The sequence below is a fragment of the Neomonachus schauinslandi genome, chromosome 2 (assembly GCF_002201575.2).
Source record: "Neomonachus schauinslandi chromosome 2, ASM220157v2, whole genome shotgun sequence".
NCBI lineage: Eukaryota > Metazoa > Chordata > Mammalia > Carnivora > Phocidae > Neomonachus > Neomonachus schauinslandi.
This window is the reverse complement of record NC_058404.1, coordinates 20,460,653-20,479,039: the sequence shown is the minus strand read 5'-3', so window position 1 is coordinate 20,479,039 and position 18,387 is coordinate 20,460,653. Positions and strand designations below refer to the sequence as shown.

The 18,387-nt window shown below is 40.3% G+C and overlaps 1 protein-coding gene and 1 long non-coding RNA gene across 3 annotated transcripts in view; one reads left to right on the top strand and one right to left on the bottom strand.

Annotated features, from left to right (window-relative positions):
* Positions 1-18,387, bottom strand: part of ASAH1 (N-acylsphingosine amidohydrolase 1) — a 66,193-nt gene that overhangs the window by 47,303 nt on the left and 503 nt on the right. The window contains exon 1 of one of the 2 annotated variants that reach the window (XM_021694213.1): positions 1,294-1,487. The exons of the other annotated variant lie outside the window; for it this stretch is intronic. Within the exon in view, the coding sequence (XP_021549888.1) occupies positions 1,294-1,371 (78 nt within the window). The 5' untranslated portion in view covers positions 1,372-1,487. Of the gene's footprint in view, positions 1-1,293; positions 1,488-18,387 lie in introns of those variants that run through there. 2 annotated transcript variants of the gene reach the window in all.
* LOC110584182 overlaps positions 1,910-18,387 on the top strand; it is a 27,935-nt gene continuing 11,457 nt past the window's right edge. The window contains exons 1-2 of the long non-coding RNA XR_002480559.1: positions 1,910-1,997; positions 5,649-5,835. This is a non-coding gene — a long non-coding RNA (uncharacterized LOC110584182). The remainder of the gene's footprint in view (positions 1,998-5,648; positions 5,836-18,387) is intronic.

The following is an 18,387-nucleotide window of genomic DNA, read 5'->3' as shown; positions in this document are numbered from 1 at the left end:
TACCCCCAAACACATAACCAAAGTCCAAATCATGAAAAAAGTTTTGCCAAATGCCTTTACTGAGAGGCCCCACAATTGCCCATGGTGTACATCCTTTCTCACTGCAAAGAGTAATAAACTCAATTTGTCCAACTACAGGTGTGTTTTCTGGCGGCCTTTGGCTGAAGGGCACTTATGGTATCAAAGTGTTAAATTCTTTTAAAATTCTCATAATTGCAACCACTTTACAGCATATTAATTCCCTACACACACTAAAGCAAACTTTTATTTCTTCTTATATCCTTCTAATCCTTGTCTACATGTACATACTGTGTATTTTTCTGTTACTGAAATCACTGTACATACTATTTTATTCTGCTTTTATTTGCTTAATATCCCATCAGTTTTAATGAATGAATAATATCCCACCATGATTTTATTCTTAGATCATTTCTCCTTAGAAAAATAAAAAAGTAAGAGAATGCATATCTTGCTCCCACTATCAATACCACCCTCAACTAATTTGCACCCAGATTCCTATTTATCTGATCTGTTGGCAAAGAAAAATGGAGTCTTACTGCTTTTAAAGAAGAGAAGTATGAAAAAGCACCAGACTAGGTGTCAAGAGGCCTGAGTTTAGGCATGCTTCAGTAAACAGTAGTATAATCTCTGGCTAGACATTTTCCTACTGAATCTACTTCCTTCTCTGGCTGGTCACTCACTGTCTCTTGCAGTTACCAAGTCTGGGTTCCTGTGACTTCCTTTTGGGGAAAGAGCCACGGGACAGGCGTTCCCATGACTCGGGGTCTAAGGCCACAGCAGCCACACAGGGGCCTGTCTGGGCTGCTCCCACTGCCCTGACTGGGGACGCCTCGGCCTTTCCAGGGACCTCAGGAGTCTAGGCTGCACCTTCTCCTTCAGCACCTCGTCACCTGGCGGAGAATGCCAAAGTCATCAAGCAGTCCGTCGCTTAACTGAATTATGCACACAAGTCGACTGGAACTTTTTCTCTTAGCAGTTCTGGATGCGCGAGCCTGGAACTGGTAGAACAAGCGCACTCACTCAAATTGGGGGTGTGCAAATCACAACCAGCATCGTAGAGAGATTAGGATTTCCCTGAAAGGCTTTCTTGTCCCAGCTTGCACGGAATCAAGCCGGGACAGGGTTCACCAGTCCGCTCTGCACCCACATCCCCGCACAGTATACCATAGACCCCCGGAAAGATGCTGCCCGGCACCCGCCCAGCCCCACCCGCACCTGCGCCACCTCTGCGCTGCACGCCCCTCTCTGCGCCGTCCCCTAGAGCTCACTCACCGGCGGCGCCTGCTGCGCCAACGCACAGGTAACAGCCACGGTTAGGAGGACTAAGGTTACGCGACTCCGGCCCAGCATGGTCCCACCCGCAACGCCGCTCCAAAAACCGTGCGCAAATGCGGCGACAAACACCACCTGGGCTTGGAGCAGGCCGCGCCCCGCCGCCGCGTGACCCGCGGCACGGGACCGTACCAAGCGAGACGGGGGGGGCGGCGCAGGAGAGACGGGGTAGGAAGGATAGGACGGGGCTTTTCGGTGTTGCGACAAGTCTGGCAGGAAGAGGAAGCCTTCCAGGAAGGAGTGGGGAACCCCCGGGATAGAAGTCGGCGCTCTCGTTAGGACTGTGATATTGGTAGGGCCTCCCCTCTCCCCGTGGACAGTGGTTGGGCCGAGCCTGAGCCCCGCCCCGCCCCGGTGAGTGGGACTCAAGAACTTTTCTCGGGGTCGTGCCCCGTGGACGTCCGCGCCCACCGCAGAACCTCCTCCGCTGGCGGCCGCGGGCAACACGGGGGCGGGAGGTCCCGCTCCACTCTGGGCCGGGTGCCGCCTGTGCAACGTCCCCAAACGGCCCAGGGCAGGTGTGCACTCAGGCTACCCCGTGTCAGATGTCCACGAAACAGACCCAGCTCACAAGAGTCTCGAAACACGGCGGCATAGCACGCGACCCCGATCCATCTTTGTCCTCTGAGGAGAGCAGGCCTAAAGTGAGTGAGCTTGTTCGTCCAGACCATGGAGCCACTGGAGGGGCTCCGGTGTTGGGGGCAGCGAGGGGGTTGGCGGGAATCTAATCCCCAGGGACATTCTGAGCCCCGAATTACCCATTTAGGCTTTCACCGCAGAGCTGACAAGTCACAGAATTTGGGTTTCAGTTACTTGGACTTAGATACAGGTGGAATGACCAGGTAGAACTGCAAACTTTCCTTCACTGATGTATTCAGCCATGGAGCAGCTGTGTGTTTTCATCTAACCCATGAACCTTTAGGTTGGCAGAACTGAGCTAAACCTGGAGGAGGGTATGTATTCAGTGTTGTTTAGCTTGCACCTGCAAGACAAATAGATTTAATTGCTTGCCATTCATGCCTTCCATGGACAGGATCGCCCTGTTGGATGTTACTTAAAAGTCCAACAGGAAACCCCTCCGTCCAGATTGTAGTTTCTGGTTGACTCTCTAGGACATCCGAACCAGCAGTTTTAATGCTTAATGAAACTTAGCATACTATCACCAAAATCTTCATTTATTTCTTTTTTCTTGTGTGTTTGAAATTATAATTTTACCCATTTCTATTACTTCCTTATAAAAATCAATCTTTTTGCTGGAGATTGGGAAATGAAAATTTTATTGGGGGCTAGGTAACAATCTTCTTGTCAACCTTAAGATAGCCAGTTAATTTGCCAGCAAAATAAGTTTGTTTAGAATAGCAGAGTAATTGCAATTTGGGACATTCAAACTGTGCCAAACCATAGGCAAGTTGGGAGAACAAAAAAAGAGGGGCTTGTTTTTATAGAGGAAAGGAGGGAGTTGGAAGCTGTTTGGATCTGGAGTCCACTGGAGGAGAGCAGGAGTTCCCTTGTGGTGACTTCTTATTGGCTGAGTTGTTGCTGGGACAGTAGGAAATCTTCCTTTCTATTACTGGGGTAGTAAAGTAAGCTACTTCCTATTGTGGAAGGTACAGGTAAAGCTTTTCCCTATTGGAGTCCGTAAAAGGTGGTAAGTGGTAGTGTGTGAGAAGTACCTCTTCAGGGCTTCCTAACGCCATTTTAAATGGGATTTTCTTTGCTCATTTTCACCCTCTCTTTGAGGAAATTTGACTTTGAAACATCTCACATGATTAAAGTGATTCTTGATTCAACAGGAAGCAAGCAGACCACAGAAATGTTCATTAATTCAAGAAATACTTACTGTCAGCCTACAATGTACCATGCATTTCTTCACTGACTGGGGTTAAGCAGGCAACAAAAAAAGTCCTTCTCTCATGAGGCTTACATTCTAGATGAGAAATGGCCAATAAACACAATACATAAGAAAATTTATATAGAATGATACAAGGTGAGAAATGTTGTAGGAAAAAAAAGCAGTGTAAAGGGGATCAAGAGTGGGGAGAGTCACAATGTTAGATAAGATGGACAGGATTGGCATTACTGAGAAAATGAAGTCTGAGCAGAGATTTGAAGGAGGTGAGGGAGTTCTCCTGGAGGATGTCTCAGGAAGTGTTCCAGGCAGAGGGAGCAGTTGGGACAAAGGTTTAAAAAAAGAGAATGCCTGGCATGTTTGCCTATAGCAAGGAAGTCAGTGTAGATAGAGCAGAAGTAAGAGAGGGAAAAGAAGTAGATGAAGTCCCAGTGGAAAGGGGAGTAAGGCAGATTACATAGGCCATTACCAGCCATTTTAAAGGGCTTCATTCTTTGAATATATTGAATTATCTTGGACCTTAAAATCAGTGTGCACATGTAGAGGATTCCCATCTTTTAGTATATAAATAGCTATTTGGTTTGAAGATCGTTCACTTTAAATACTACTGAGGGCACTTTAAACATGTCACCAAACATATTTTTTTTTTCCCTGTAAGAGGATGTCTGTTGGTGATTAAGTGGTCTAGCAAAATCATTCTTTATGCAGAAAAAAATGATGTCATTTGGCATAATATTCTTAGGCACAATTTTCACATAATTTTGCATTCAACTTTCAAAGGCATTTTACATACTGTTGATTTTCAAATTAAAAAATTTAAATTTTTTAATTAAACTTTTCCAAAATATACTTTTATGCATTTTTTTCTTACACATATATAATTCTTCCTACTCCATTCTTAAGTATTAGAAATGTACAGAAAGTCAAGGTGAACCATGTGATCATAGGAAACTTTGCTATGCTTTGTGGCATACCGACATATTCACAGAAAATAACATTTAAATGTACAAATAACCATGTAGGTGGGAAGGGTCATTCAAATACTATCTTCACAACAAGCATCAAGTTTAAGACTTGGATAACCTGTTTAGTATGCAACACTCAGCACCAGTAATCAAACTGTTTATCAGAATAGCTGAAGTTCTTGGCAAGCTGTGGACCTTTTTAAATCTCCTAGGTTTCTGAGGTGGAGCCTTGATTTAAAATCATTGCAATCTAACCACCCCACCCTAAATGAACTCTACTGCACATAACACCACATTACTCAGAACAGGTATGGCTTGCTTTAATAAAACTAAATATTCAAAAATTCAAGAAATATAATGTTTCAGTTCAAAAAATAAACCTTTTACTGGAAGCATTTACCAGTGAGTTGTTTAATTTTAAAAAGGGCTTACTTTAAAACATAATCTGAGATTCCAAACTTAGACTATTGTCCATCTTTTCAAGTAGGACTCTAGAGAATAAAAGATATGAAAAATGGGAAATCAGAGGTCATGCAAAATTGTTACACAATACTTTTCCTCCAGTAACTTTATCACACTATAAAGGATTTTACTTTATGTTTTACTCGTATATAGAAAAACATGTTAAATCATTACATTCAGCTCAAGGCATTCTCTTACACAACTACAAACTTAGTGCTCACATTGAATATAATTGTCCTTTCTTAATGTCAAAATAAAATAATTATCTTAATTATCCTTCACTTTGCACTTATCTCTGTTTCTTTGTGAAATATTTTTGATGTCTTACTGAATCTCTGACACCTCAGGCATGTTAGTTTGAAGAGCCACTTTAAAAAAATCCTTTTGTCCTACTTCCACTTTCTTTGGTAAGACGTGATTCTGACCTGAAAATTATTTAATTGAGCTCAAATCCAATAATCTCTAATTTTTTTGTTATTTCATATTCTTATATAGGTCCCTTTCACCTAAGCCCTTATAGATACCTATTTAATGTTCCTGCCAGTTGTTTCTCAAAAGTTTGTGATAAATTCATGTATTCTCACAATACATTTGAGCACTTATGCTAGGTGCTGGGTAACTAGTGAACAAATGGCCATGCCTTCCCAGGGCTTTCAGTATCGTGGTGGAGAAAAATGATGATGGAAGGGAAAATGTAAATCAGATGGGTGTCCTGAAAGCTTTCAGTACGTTTAGATTATTATTCCATACTCTCACCTCTGGTTTAATATTGTAGATGTTTCACCAACCTCAGTTCCACTCCTCCAGTATGCAGCAGCCAAATGATTTGGATGACCCCTATCCATATCCTTACCTCTGGACGTGGGCCCTGGTTGGCCTAACCTTAAGGTTGCCCTATCCTTCTTGCCAGAGTGCTTGGCTCCAACCTTAATCATTTAGACTCCTGAATCCAACAGGCCATTTTTTGAAGTTCAAGGTTTTGCTCTATGATTGAAGCAGTTGTCCTTATCTTCTAACAGGAAAATGTTAGCAAGTAGTCCTCATTGCTACTGGCATTCATGCTGTGAACTTGAAGGGACCTGCCTAAGGAGGAATAGATACTGTGGACAGCACAGAGGAGAGATGGAAAGAAACTGGGTCATTATGACATTGTTAAGCTGCTAGATCAACGGTGGAGCCTGCCCAACAGCTGGACTCTTCATTAATGTGAGCCACTACTCGTCTTTATTATTTAAGCTAGTTCAAGATGGTTTGCTTGCAAGTTGTGTCTAATACCATATTAAAACAGGTATCGCTACCTTCTCAAGAGCACAGGATTTACTGTAAAGCTATAATGCTTAAGTTTCAAGGCCTTCACTTGCTCAGGCCTCTTCCAAACTTTCTACCTAATTTCACACTTGCAATTTTATATTCTTTTCCTTAAAGAGGACTATCCAAATTATGGAAGCTTCAGGCTTCACAAAACCTGCATCTACCATCAGATGTTCTAGGGAGAAAACACCCACCTTTCTCTTGAATTCCTTCAATCCACAAGTTCCTAGGAAAGGAGTGCCTTACCTAATTGGTAAATAGCTGGAAGGGTCACTGCACACATGTGGCCTGGCCTCTCTCATTGAGATCTGCTTGCTCACAGTGATAAGCTCACTGCAGCAAGCCCTGGGTGACAAGAGTGACAGGGGAAGTAGTTGCTGCCTTTGACCATATCTTCCAAACCTGGCCCTTGTCCAACAAAGTTTAAAAACACTGTGTTCTCACGATGGCTATGAAGACTCTGAAGAAAGCATCACGAAGGACTGGCTCTGGGAGATGTGGAGAGAAGGCAGTCAAGGACTGGAGCCTTTTGTAAGTACTTGCGCCTGCTACTCCCAGCCCAGCCTCACCCTCCCCTGTTCACTCCCCCCATGTTAGAAACTGGCTGTGCCCCTGGGAAGCAGTTGGCATCTGTCAAGGGACTGACTGCATGAATACATTCCAGAGGAGAAAGACTCGGGATCCCATATGGGCCTCAGGTCTAAGTGTTTTCTCTATTCCAGTTTACTCAGCAGTAAAGCTGATATTGATCCCCATCTAATGCCTGTTTATGTTTCTCAATTGTTTTCACCTCGGAAGGTGAGGAGACTGCTTATCACCCCGAAATGACAACAGAAGTCAGCAGTAGCAATTCTAGTAATAATCTATGTATAAAAAGTACTACATGACCAACTGAAACTACCAAGTAAATCCTAAGTGCTATGAAAGAAACACATGTGGTAAAATACAAATTCCTGATCTCAGGGAGTCTCCAACTGAAAAAGAAAAGAGTACTGACATAAATATCTATCAACTTATGAAGCCAATCACAATTCAGACGTATTTTATATATGTTGTTATTAGATTGAACCGTATGAAATCGCCAATTTTGTAGGTTAAAAAGTAATCAGACATCAACACTTTCACATGGCCAACCTATTATTACCAACATCCAGCATATTCACAATTATCTGAGTTGAATTGGAAGCTGGTGCCATCACACTGCAGATTATCTGGCTCCTGGTTCTCCTCACCCCTTGGAGATTTTTCACACCTGGCTCACTGTCACTTTTTCTAATGTGATTCTCAATATTCTTGGTGATTGCAATATCCACAAAAAACAATCCTCTTCGTACTCTGGTTTCTTGACTTCTTCTCTTGCAATGTTCCTGGCCTCTATTTTACCTCAAATACCCAATTCTACATTTCTATCTTAGACATTGGAAATTTTACTTCATTTTGCTTATAAGTACCACTGTCTTTTGATTCTTCCTCACTGGCACATCTTGAAGATTCTCTGTTGGTTTCTTCTCATCAACTGATTTCTATATGTGGGGTGGCTCAGGCCCAGTCTTCAGATGTTTTTTCTTCTTTTCCTATGCTCACTCCTGTGTGCTCTCATCCAATATCATATTAATGCCTTCTCTAGTTTGATGACCCTCAAATTCATGTCACCAGCTCAGACCTGTCCCCTGAACTCAGAATCATATCTATTTGTCTCCTCAACATCATCTACTTGGGATATGTAATAGGCATCTTAAGCTTATCATGCCTAAAAATGAACTATTTTCTCTTTCCCAATCCACATGGTCCCTCTCTCACTAAATGGCAATTTCATTTTCTAGTTTGCTTAGACCAAAGATCTTATAGTTAATTACCTTTGACTTTTCTCTTTCTTACCATATACCCAGTACACCAGCAAATCCTTTTGGCTCTACCTTCAAAATATATGGAGAATCTGATCATTTCTTACCAGTTCCACTTCTGCCTTGGTCCAGGTTACTCTCATCTGGATTATTGTAATAGTCTTGTAACTGGTATCCCTGCTTTTCCCCATCATCAAATCTTCACATAAATCAGATCATGTCACTCCTCTCCTCAAAATCCTCCAATGACTTCCTATCTCACTCAGAATGAAAGCCAGTGTTCTTACCATGGCTTACAAGGCCACTTAGGATCTGGCTAACTTGCCACTTCTCTGATCTCATACCCTTCCAGCTTTGCCTTTTTTCATGATGCTCTAGCCACATTCGTCTTCTTTACAGACTTCAACATGTCAATTAGGCTTCACTTGAAAAACTTAGTACTAACTGCTCCCTCTGTGTAGAATGTTCTTTCACAGAGAGAAATGAGGTTCATGCAGATGCTCAGACAGTCCTTTATTAGGGAGCCTTCCTACAGCACCATATGTAAGACTCTACAGGTATTCCTTATCCTCCTTTTTCCCCACTTAACCTGACTCCAAACATCATCCCCACCTGCTGTTATACCTGTTTTCTTTTTGTTTAGCATCTGTCTCCTAAGGGCAGGGATTTTCTTTTGTTTAACTGCTTAGTCTCAGCACCTAGAACAGTGTCTAACACATAATAGCACTCAATAACAAATATTTGTTGAATAAACTAAAGGAACTGCATTAACATCATATGCCAAGTGGTGTCTAAAATAACATAAGGAATCACCAAATTACAAATGGATTTTTTCCAGAAGTTTTTAAGTTGGATGTTTGGAAATCAATATGCATTTTCCATACAAATATGAAGGAAGTGCTGTTATTATTCCCATCTATGGTTGAGAAATCTGAGACTTAGGGTAAGTAACTATGCTTAGGTTTTCTGATTTCAGTACACCTAACCACTACACTAAATTCCCAGGCCAGATTGCAAAACCATATGTAAGTCCATCATTCTGATATATTCTATAAAAAAGAACTATAATGGAAGACACCTATCTTATACACAAACAGCTGTATCTAAAGCCTGGATTGACCTCCTAGCTCATTCAGTTACCCCTATTCCTTAATGGTCTTTGCTTTCATCAGCCTATATGCTTTCTTCCCATCCATCAGCCTCACTGCTTTCTTGCCATCCTCCCCTCCCCAGCTTTGATTCCATGTTCCATCATTTTACTACTCACTTGCCAATATATGAGATGATTTTTGCTTTTTGTTCTTTTATTACCTGTCCTGTAAAACCCCAACCCTGGAGGAATACAACTATCTTCTGTACACACACACCTACGCTGCTGAGTTCTGCTCAACTGATTAATTATCATTATAAAAATCTTGGTCCTTAATACTATGTAGCAAATCTATGATTCTCATGCACTTTATCTGTCCCTTAACACTCTTTCAAAACCCTCTTCCCAAAACTTTGATCATCTACTGTTTCTTGCATTACTCTTAGATTACCTTATCTTCTTCTTCATGGAGGAAATTTCAGAAAGGAACGACCTCAATTCTCTGCCACCAAATCTACGTACAGATCCGTACCTATCCCTAACCTTTCTACTTCTGCCACAATGGAGAGTCTGTCCCTCCTACTTAAGTCCAATCTCCTCACTTGTCTTATAGGTTCTCACTTCTACTTCCTTTTCAGGATACCATCCTATAAATTATGCCTTCTCTCTTGCATTTCTAACCTCTTCTTCTCTCTTGACTTCTTGACATTAGCATTAAAAGTACTCAGATCTCCTCTATGTTAAGAATAAAGTCTCCCTTAAATCCCGTTGCTAATCTCATTCTCCTCCATTCATTGCCAAAGTCCTCAAAAGAGTACTACACTGGAAATTCCCAGATACTGACCTATGCACTAGTATCACATCATCAGGAGTTCCCATGCATCTGTGGTAAAATAAGAAACAATAAGTTAATGCTACCCACGTTTACCCATTTAGCAAGTTCGAGATATATATGTTGAAGTTACCAATTGTCTTCTGAGGACTGTCTCACATTTTCCAAATGTGTAAAATTTTAGATTTATCTTTTTTTTTTTTAAGATTTTATTTCTTTATTTGAGAGAGAGAGAATGAGAGACAGAGAGCACGAGAGGGAAGAGGGAAGAGGGCAGAGGGAGAAGCAGACCCCCTGCTGAGCAGGGAGCCCGATGCGGGACTCAATCCCGGGACTCCAGGATCATGACCCGAGCCGAAGGTCAACAAAGACCTTAACCAACTGAGCCACCCAGGCGCCCTAGATTTATCTTTTAAAAACACTTCATTTGTGCTTCAACTTTCTATCTTCCTTAGCTGTGTGCTAATTTCTATAATATATATTCCAAGAGGGAGTAGTTTCTGCATTTTTAATGTTTTTCTCTATATGGTATATATTTCTTTTATGGTGAGTATATTGGAAGATGGTAAAGAAATTAGCAGTCTTTCATAAACTCTGAAGGAGGCAAATCTATATAGGTAAGAGGCATTACTCACTAAGGATCAGTTAACTCTGTAAGTTATCTTTTTTTTGGGGGGGGGTTTCTAAATGATTCACTGCATTTTGCAGAATATATGGTCTTTGTTCCCTTTTTTTAATTTTTGGACTCTAACTTTATGGCCAAGTAGGAATCCAGTTTTTGCATGTACCAAATGTCTGAAAGAATATCAGTTCTCTTATGTAAAGTGTTATTCACATATCCTGAAGTTTATATTTTATGATTATGCCATTCAATTCTGAGTTTTGTCTGCTCAATTTATTAAATATTTAGAGCTATATGCTATGGTAGATTTTCCAGTTTCTCTACATAGTTCTCAATTTTTGCTTGTATATTTTGATGTTATTAGATGTGTACAAGTTTAGAATTGTTTTATCTTCAAAGTGAAATGACTTTTTATCATTATATAGTAACCTGATTTATATAGTAACTTCTTTTTTTTTTTTAAAGATTTTATTTATTTATTTGAGAGAGAGAATGAGAGGAGAGAGAGAGCACATGAGAGGGGGTAGGGTCAGAGGGAGAAGCGGACTCCCCGCTGAGCAGGGAGCCCGATGCGGGACTCGATCCCGGGACTCCGGGATCATGACCTGAGCCGAAGGCAGTGGCTTAACCAACTGAGCCACCCAGGCGCCCCTATAGTAACTTCTTTTGAATTTGTAATTAACATAGCTGTAATTTTTTTTTGTTAAAATACCTTTTCTCCGTTCATTGATTTTTCTGAATTCTTATGTGTCTTTAAACAATTTTTGCTTGGTGTTTAAAAATACAATTGAGGGGGCACGTGGGTGGCTTAGTCAGTTAAGCGCCTGGCTCTTGGTTTCAGTTCAGGTCATGATCTCATGGGTTATGAGGTTGGGTCCCTGCATCGGGCTCCGCACTCAGCAAGGAGTTGGCTTGCAGATTCTCTCCCTCTGCCCCTCCCCCACTCACATGTGCATATGCACGCACTCTCTCTCAAATAAATAAATCTTTAATAAGATGAAATAAAATAAAAAAATGTGATGGAAAAATTTTGGAGTGCTTGGCAAATTTACATTTTGATGACTAATATTTTTACATTGATTTCTGATATTATATGCTTTCCACCTATTTTTCTTTTCCTTTTTTTTTTTTTTAAAGATTTTATCTATTTGTTAGAGAGAGAGAGCACGTGAGCACAAGCAGGGAGAGAAGCAGGCTTCCTGCTGAGCAAGGAGCCCAATGTGGGCTTGATTCCAGGACCCTGAGAGCATGACCTGAGCCAAAGGCAGATGCTTAACCAACTGAGCCACCCAGGCATCCCTTTCTTTCCTTTTTAAATTTCTTTTGGATTATTTTTTCCCCTCTTTTTGTTGGAGAATATATGGTCTTTGTCTCTTCTTTCACTAGTTACCCTAAGTATTTTATTTTTTTTTAAAGATTTTATTTATTTGACAGAGAGATAGCGAGAGCAGGAACATAAGCAGGGGGAGTGGGAGAGGGAGAAGCAGGCTTCCCGCAGAGCAGGGAGCCCCATGCAGGGCTCAATCCCAGGACCCTGGGATCATGACCGGAGCCGAAGGCAGACACTTAACAACTGAGCCACCCAGGTGCCCAGTACCCTAAGTATTTTAATTTGCCTACTTAACAAAGTTAACATTTTTTTTCCTCTCCTCTTGAACAAATCTAAGATCTTATAATAGTTTGTCCAGTCTCCCTCTCACTGTCAACAGCATGCTATTTTTGCCTAATACTTAGTTTTAACATCCCTTTTACAAATTAAGTATTTTTTTAATACAGTTTTGCTTAGTTTACCCATTATTATCTTTGGTATCTTTGCTTGACATTTCTTTTCACATCTCTGACCTTCCTTCTGGGATAATTTTCCTTCTGCCTAGACTTTCTCTGTTGTAATTTCTTTTAATAATGATCTATTGGTGATAAATCCTCTCAATTTTTATCTCCAAAATTATTTTGCTTTAGTTTTTTTTTTTTTTTTTTGCCTTACTATTGGAAGAAACTTTCTAGGTTGACAATTATTTGTCTCAGCTCATGGAAGATACTCTTCTGCTGTCTTTTGGCTTCCTATCTGCTGGTGAGAAGCCAGCAGTCTGCTGAATTGACAGATGTTTGGGTGATTACTTTTATTTTCTAGCTGTTTTTAAGATGAAACGTTTTTCTGTGTAGTTCTGCAGTTTCACCACGATGTGTTGAAGTGTCTATCTTTATTTATTATGCTTGGGATTCACTGGGATTCCAAGATCTGAGGTCTCAAAAATTCTCAGTCATTACCTTTATTACCTCTTTTCCATTCTGTTACCTTCTTTTTATACTTCAATCGGACATATATTAGACATTTCCATCATCATGTTCTGTGTCTCTCTTGACCTTTATTTCATCATATAGCCCATCTCCTTGTCTCTGTAAACTGTCCTTGGGGCCACTTATTCAGTTATATTCTAGTTTATTAATTCTCTCTGGCTTTGTTTGATGTTTAATGCACCCGCTGAATTTTTAATTGTTTTTTATTTTTTGAAGTTATTTTTTTTCTTTCATATCTGCTTGGTCTTTTTTTTTTTAAGATTTTATTTATTCATGAGAGACAGAGAGAGAGAGGCAGAGGCAGAGGGAGAAGCAGGCTCCCCTCAGAGCAGGGAGCCCAATGTGGGAGTCGATCCCAGGACCCTGGGATCACAACCTGAGCTGAAGGCAGACGCTTAATCGAATGAGCCACTCAGGCACCCTGCTTGGTCTTTTTATTATGTTGTAGTTCCTGCCTATATTCTGGAGTTTTATATAAGTATAGTTTATATTCTACATTTGGTATTTTTAAATTTTTCTACTCGTTTCTCATTGTTCTAATGGTATTGTGTTTCTGTGTATTTTTTTTTTTAATTTTTTTATTTCTCTGTGTATTTTTAATTTCGACTGTGAGCTGCTTATTTTCTTTGAAAAATTTTTTTTGGTAGGATTTATTTTAAGGTCAGAAAAACAGAACCAACTGAGACCATTTCAAGTTGAATTATCTCCTTGAATTTTTTTCTTTTAAAATAAGAGGTAGTGTGACTTTGAGTCACAAACCCATCTGAAGCCAGCTTATGGTTACATCTCAAGGGAAGATTCTTTTTCCTTCCATTCTACTTAGTGCCAAAGAAAAGAAAACATTTCTTTGTACCCCTGTTTGTGCAATAAGATTTATTTCTCATTCACTGTTATCCTTGAAGGTATAGCCCTTTGTAGTCACTCATGTGAATACAGTCTCCTACATCCCATTTCTTGGGCTCCTGTCGAAGCCAGACCTCAAAGTCTCTGGGATTTGGCAAAAACTTTTAGGTGAGAGTGAGCTTGGTACTCATTGGCCTCGGACGTTCCTGCTTTCTCTTTGTTTGGTATCTATAGATTCCTTTCTTTTATGTGGATGAGTGATATTTCAAAAGATATTTGCAAATATTTTATCCAGTGTATCAGTTGTTCTATTAAGGAGTACCATTCACAGTATCTAAGCTGTCACACTACTGAAAGTAGAAGCCCTGGTTTTGTAAAATCAAGGTCAAACTCCCCCACTTCCCTTGGGTTTAAAATGAGTGAGGTGAAAAATCCCAGGAAAAAGAGAGAAAAGAACAAAGAAAGAAGTCAGTGCATTTAGTACTTGTTAGTTTGTGACTCTGTGTAGTTAAATGGTTGGTATATCAGCACCATTCCCCTCAACTCCTGGGTAGAAGTTGCAACAATGGGGGTGGGAGGAGAAGAAAGAATAGTGAATGTGTTCTTAGACATGTAAGATGACTTTTCATCTTTCATTTCTTATTTACACCACATGGCAAATTGATCAGTTATTTTCTAATATTGAAGAGAAAACTGTGGATCCTGTTTACTGTTGGAACTGGGCAGGATGTGGAATTTTTTTTTTTTAAGATTTTACTTATTTATTTGACAGAGAGACAGAAGAGCACAAGCAGAGGGAGTGGCAGAGGGAGAGGGAGAAGCAGGCTCTGCACTGAGCAGGGAACCCGATGCGGGACTCGATCCCAGGACCCTGAGATCATGACCTGAGCCGAAGGCAGACGCCTAACCATCTGAGCCACCCAGGCGCCCGGAATTTTTTTTTTTTTTTTAAAGATTTTATTTATTTGAGAGAGACACAGTGAGAGAGGGAATACAAGCAGGGGGAGTGGGAGAGGGAGAAGCAGGCATCCCGCCGAGTGGGGAGCCCGATGCGGGGCTTGATCCCAGGACCCCAGGACCCCAGGACCCCAGGACTATGACCTGAGCCGAAGGCAGACGCTTAATAACTGAGCCACCCAGGTGCCCCAAGATGTGGAATTTCTTAGAGCTAATGTATTTGTTATATAGGAAAATGTTAGTATTGAATTGGGAAATGATACTTTATGTTCTATGAATGCAGTAACTAGTAAATAATATAATGTATTAAAAAGAATACTTTATTAGATTTAGAAATAAAGCTACAAGAAAATTAAATCTATTAATAACAGAGAGGGCTTGGAACTGAGAGAGTATATTTCAAAACATTTTAAATGAAAAGTGCACTGGGTAAAGGGATGCTCTTGGAGGGTCATTCAGAGATAGACACCAGGATTTCCAATCTTGGAAGACACTGGAGCAAAAAGCGCGTTTAACCCAGCTGGTCTGGGTGGAGTAATTTAAGATGGAGTAAAAGATCAGCTGAGCTGAGAGGACAGAATTTTTTAAGGCAGATGAAAGGAAGGTCACAGTAGTGTGAATGCTGGAGTCAATGAAACCAAGATGGGAGACTCCATGAAGACAGGACTACGAGCCAGATTTCAGGTGGGTCAGGACACTGATGAAGAGCAGTGCAGAACTGCAGTGGTAATGGGTATGGATGGTATGTGCTTCAGAGCCTGAGCTGATGGGTGGGGTTAATGAGAAGTTTCAAAACTGGTACTTGGGGCCATGGTATATAATTCTCCAACTCTGGATGCACTGGAATGAGAGCTGAATTCAGTGTGGAAAAAGATCAGAAGCATTCTGTTAAATGCTTAAATCTTTGTCCATTTTCCTATACTATGGAAAGGGCACACTGGTGTGGAATGAGGTTAGAGTAGTAAAAGGAACACAAAAAAACAAAGTTGGTAGTCACAGGTGGAGAGGTAGAAGCAGCAGTGATGGGATATGTAGGAGGCCTTCTAGAGAGGATTTTTGGACTAAAAATGAAGAACAAGGGAACATGCAGGAAGGTTCTGTTTCTGTAGACAGATAGGGAAATTCTTTTTCTACACAACAATAGAAAATTGAAAAACATTCCTGCTGCTGTGCAAGCTGATCTAAATTAGGATTTAGGGTTGAGGTGCTGTGTACAACAGCCTAGGTTGGTCTGAAGTCCACTGGTCTTTCCTAAATAAGCACCACACTTGAGAAAGTCATTTTAATTAATTAATTAATTAATTTTTAAGATTTTATTTATTTGAGAGAGAGAGAATGAGAGACAGATAGCAAGAGAGGGAAGAGGGTCAGAGGGAGAAGCAGACCCCCCGCTGAGCAGGGAGCCCGATGTGGGACTCGATCCCAGGACTCCAGGATCATGACCTGAGCCGAAGGCAGTCGCTTAACCAACTGAGCCACCCAGGCGCCCAGAAAGTCATTTTATATACGCAGGTAATATCAAGCTGAATGAATGCTGGTGGGCTGTTAAACTATTATCTTAATTTTAAGTTCTCCTGAACCTGGGTATATCCCTGGGGTTTTTCTGCTACCAGTTAAAAAACAAAACAAACAGGGGGCGCCTGAGTGGCTCAGTTGTTAAACATCTGCCTTTAGCTCAGGTCATGATCCCAGGGTCCTGGGATCGAGCCCTCCATCGGGCTCCCTGCTTGGCAGGAAGCCTGCTTCTCCCTCTCCCACTCCCCCTGCTTGTGTTTCCTCTCTTGCTGTCTCTCTTTCTCTGTCACATAAATAAAATCTTAAAAAAAAAAACAAAACAAAACAAAACAAAACAAAAAAACTCTTGGTGGAATATATTTGGCAGCAGAATAAAAAAATAGGTATTAATACTTACACAAACATAAAGAATAATAAAGAAAAAGAATAAATAAGACATTAGAAGCTTAAAAGCATTACCTGTTTTTCTCCCTGGGTGACTGACTAGCTGTACAACTTAATTTTGTCAGGTGGTAGGTAGGGAACTAGTAGAAGTCATGACTTGATTCCTTACCTTGGCATCCACTTATATTTAGGTTTTCACCTTTTTAAAGGAGTAATGAGGTGTGCCTTGTTTTCTTTGTTCTCCTCCTTACAGTTCCACTTAGTTTCTAAGGACCAGAATTAGGAAATTGCATGATGGAAAAATAAACCCTAACAAGTAGTGCTACACCCCTTTTTCTCTACTAGCCGCACTCAGAACAGGACTGCAAAACCTCATTAGATTTGCAAAACATGGTAAGAAAAATAAACACCTGCAGATCTTAATTTATTAAGTCCTGGCTGTGCTCTCTGAAAATTTATCCTTTATTAAATACAAGGCAGCACTGAAACACAAAGCTAAATGGAAAGATGGCATATTGTTTCTCCATCATAGAAAATAAGCCTCAACAATATTTAAGAGAAGTAGTCCAGTGGCATAAAATTAAACAGAAATACACCAAATTGTGTCAGAGATTTTCCTGGGGTGAGGTAAACAGGAAATGTCATACAGCAAAACCTGCCTTAACAACCATCAAGTTCCCTTAATGAAATATGCACTTTAAAATAAACTAAGCCAATAGGTGGGTGAGGAAAGGGGAAATACAATTGTAGAATTTTTTTTTTCCCACATTTTGTTTCTAATCTTTTCATTAAATGAAATGGATTTCAACAGGAGTGAGCCTGAAAAAATTACAGTGGAAGTTACCTGTATTAAGGCCCTCAAGCTAATATTATGACAATGCCATTTAAAAAAGTATCATGACATATAACAATCATATAACAATGCTTGTTATAAAAGCTATCCTATCTTACTAATTTGGTTAATGAAATATGGAATGTTTTAATGTTGTTCTGTGTCTTAAGGGTTTAGAATAACTGAAAAAATATAATTCCTGCTAGAATAGTGAGTTGAAGCCATGGACTGACTGGCATCTAGACTGGGACTGACCCAGGAATTGCATGGTATTTGGATAGGTACTGGGCCATCAGGTATGATGAGTTCATTTTTGGAATTCAGGCCTATCCTAAGAGGTGTGAATATATTAATTTATTGTAATGGTTAACTTCTTTCTGGAGAATGTTAGAGTTTTGTGTCTGTATCTAGGAAAACCTAGGCAGGTCCTTAACTGGGGAGGAGAGGGCAAGAAACTAATGAGAGTTTGAGCAGATAATGGTAGATGGCACAGCTTATGCTAGACCAGCCCTCTCTCACACACACAAAATTAAACTTTGGATAAAACATTAAAAATTATCTAAAGGTAATGGAGAATGACCAAAAACATGCAGAAACTTGAGGGGAGTCAACACTAGTAAGAGGGGAAACGTATTTTTAACATCTTTTCAACTTAGGGCAGACCAAGTGCCACTAAGAGTAATTAAAACTCCTATAGGAAGCTTAAGTCATTAGTCGAGGAACCAGAGTACAGAGTTCAGAGTGACCAAAGAGTCTGGAAAATGAGAAGGAAATCCTGAAAAGGAGAGAGTCACAGAAGGTTGTAGCCACACTGCCCAAATCTCTCACTGATCTCCAAAATCCACATCCTTGGGGCTGACTTCAAGAAGCCCAGCTAAAACAAAAAGAACTGAATAGATATTTCAGCTGTTGCCCACCATAGGGGAGACAGAATTTGGAGCTTCAGATCAACCAAGCTAACTGCCTACTAAACATAACAAATAAAAATTCTTCAGAACAACAGCACAGAATGCACAGTTTCTACAATGTATTATTCACATGTCCAGGATATAATCTAATCAGATATATGAAGAAACATACTCAAAAGACCATCAGTGGAGACCGACCCTAAGATGACCCAGATGTTGGAATCAGTAGACAAGGATTTTTAAGCAGTTGTTATAACTCTGCCCCAAAACAAAGAAAGAAATGGATAGGAAATTTCAGCAGAAATAGAAACTATTAACAACA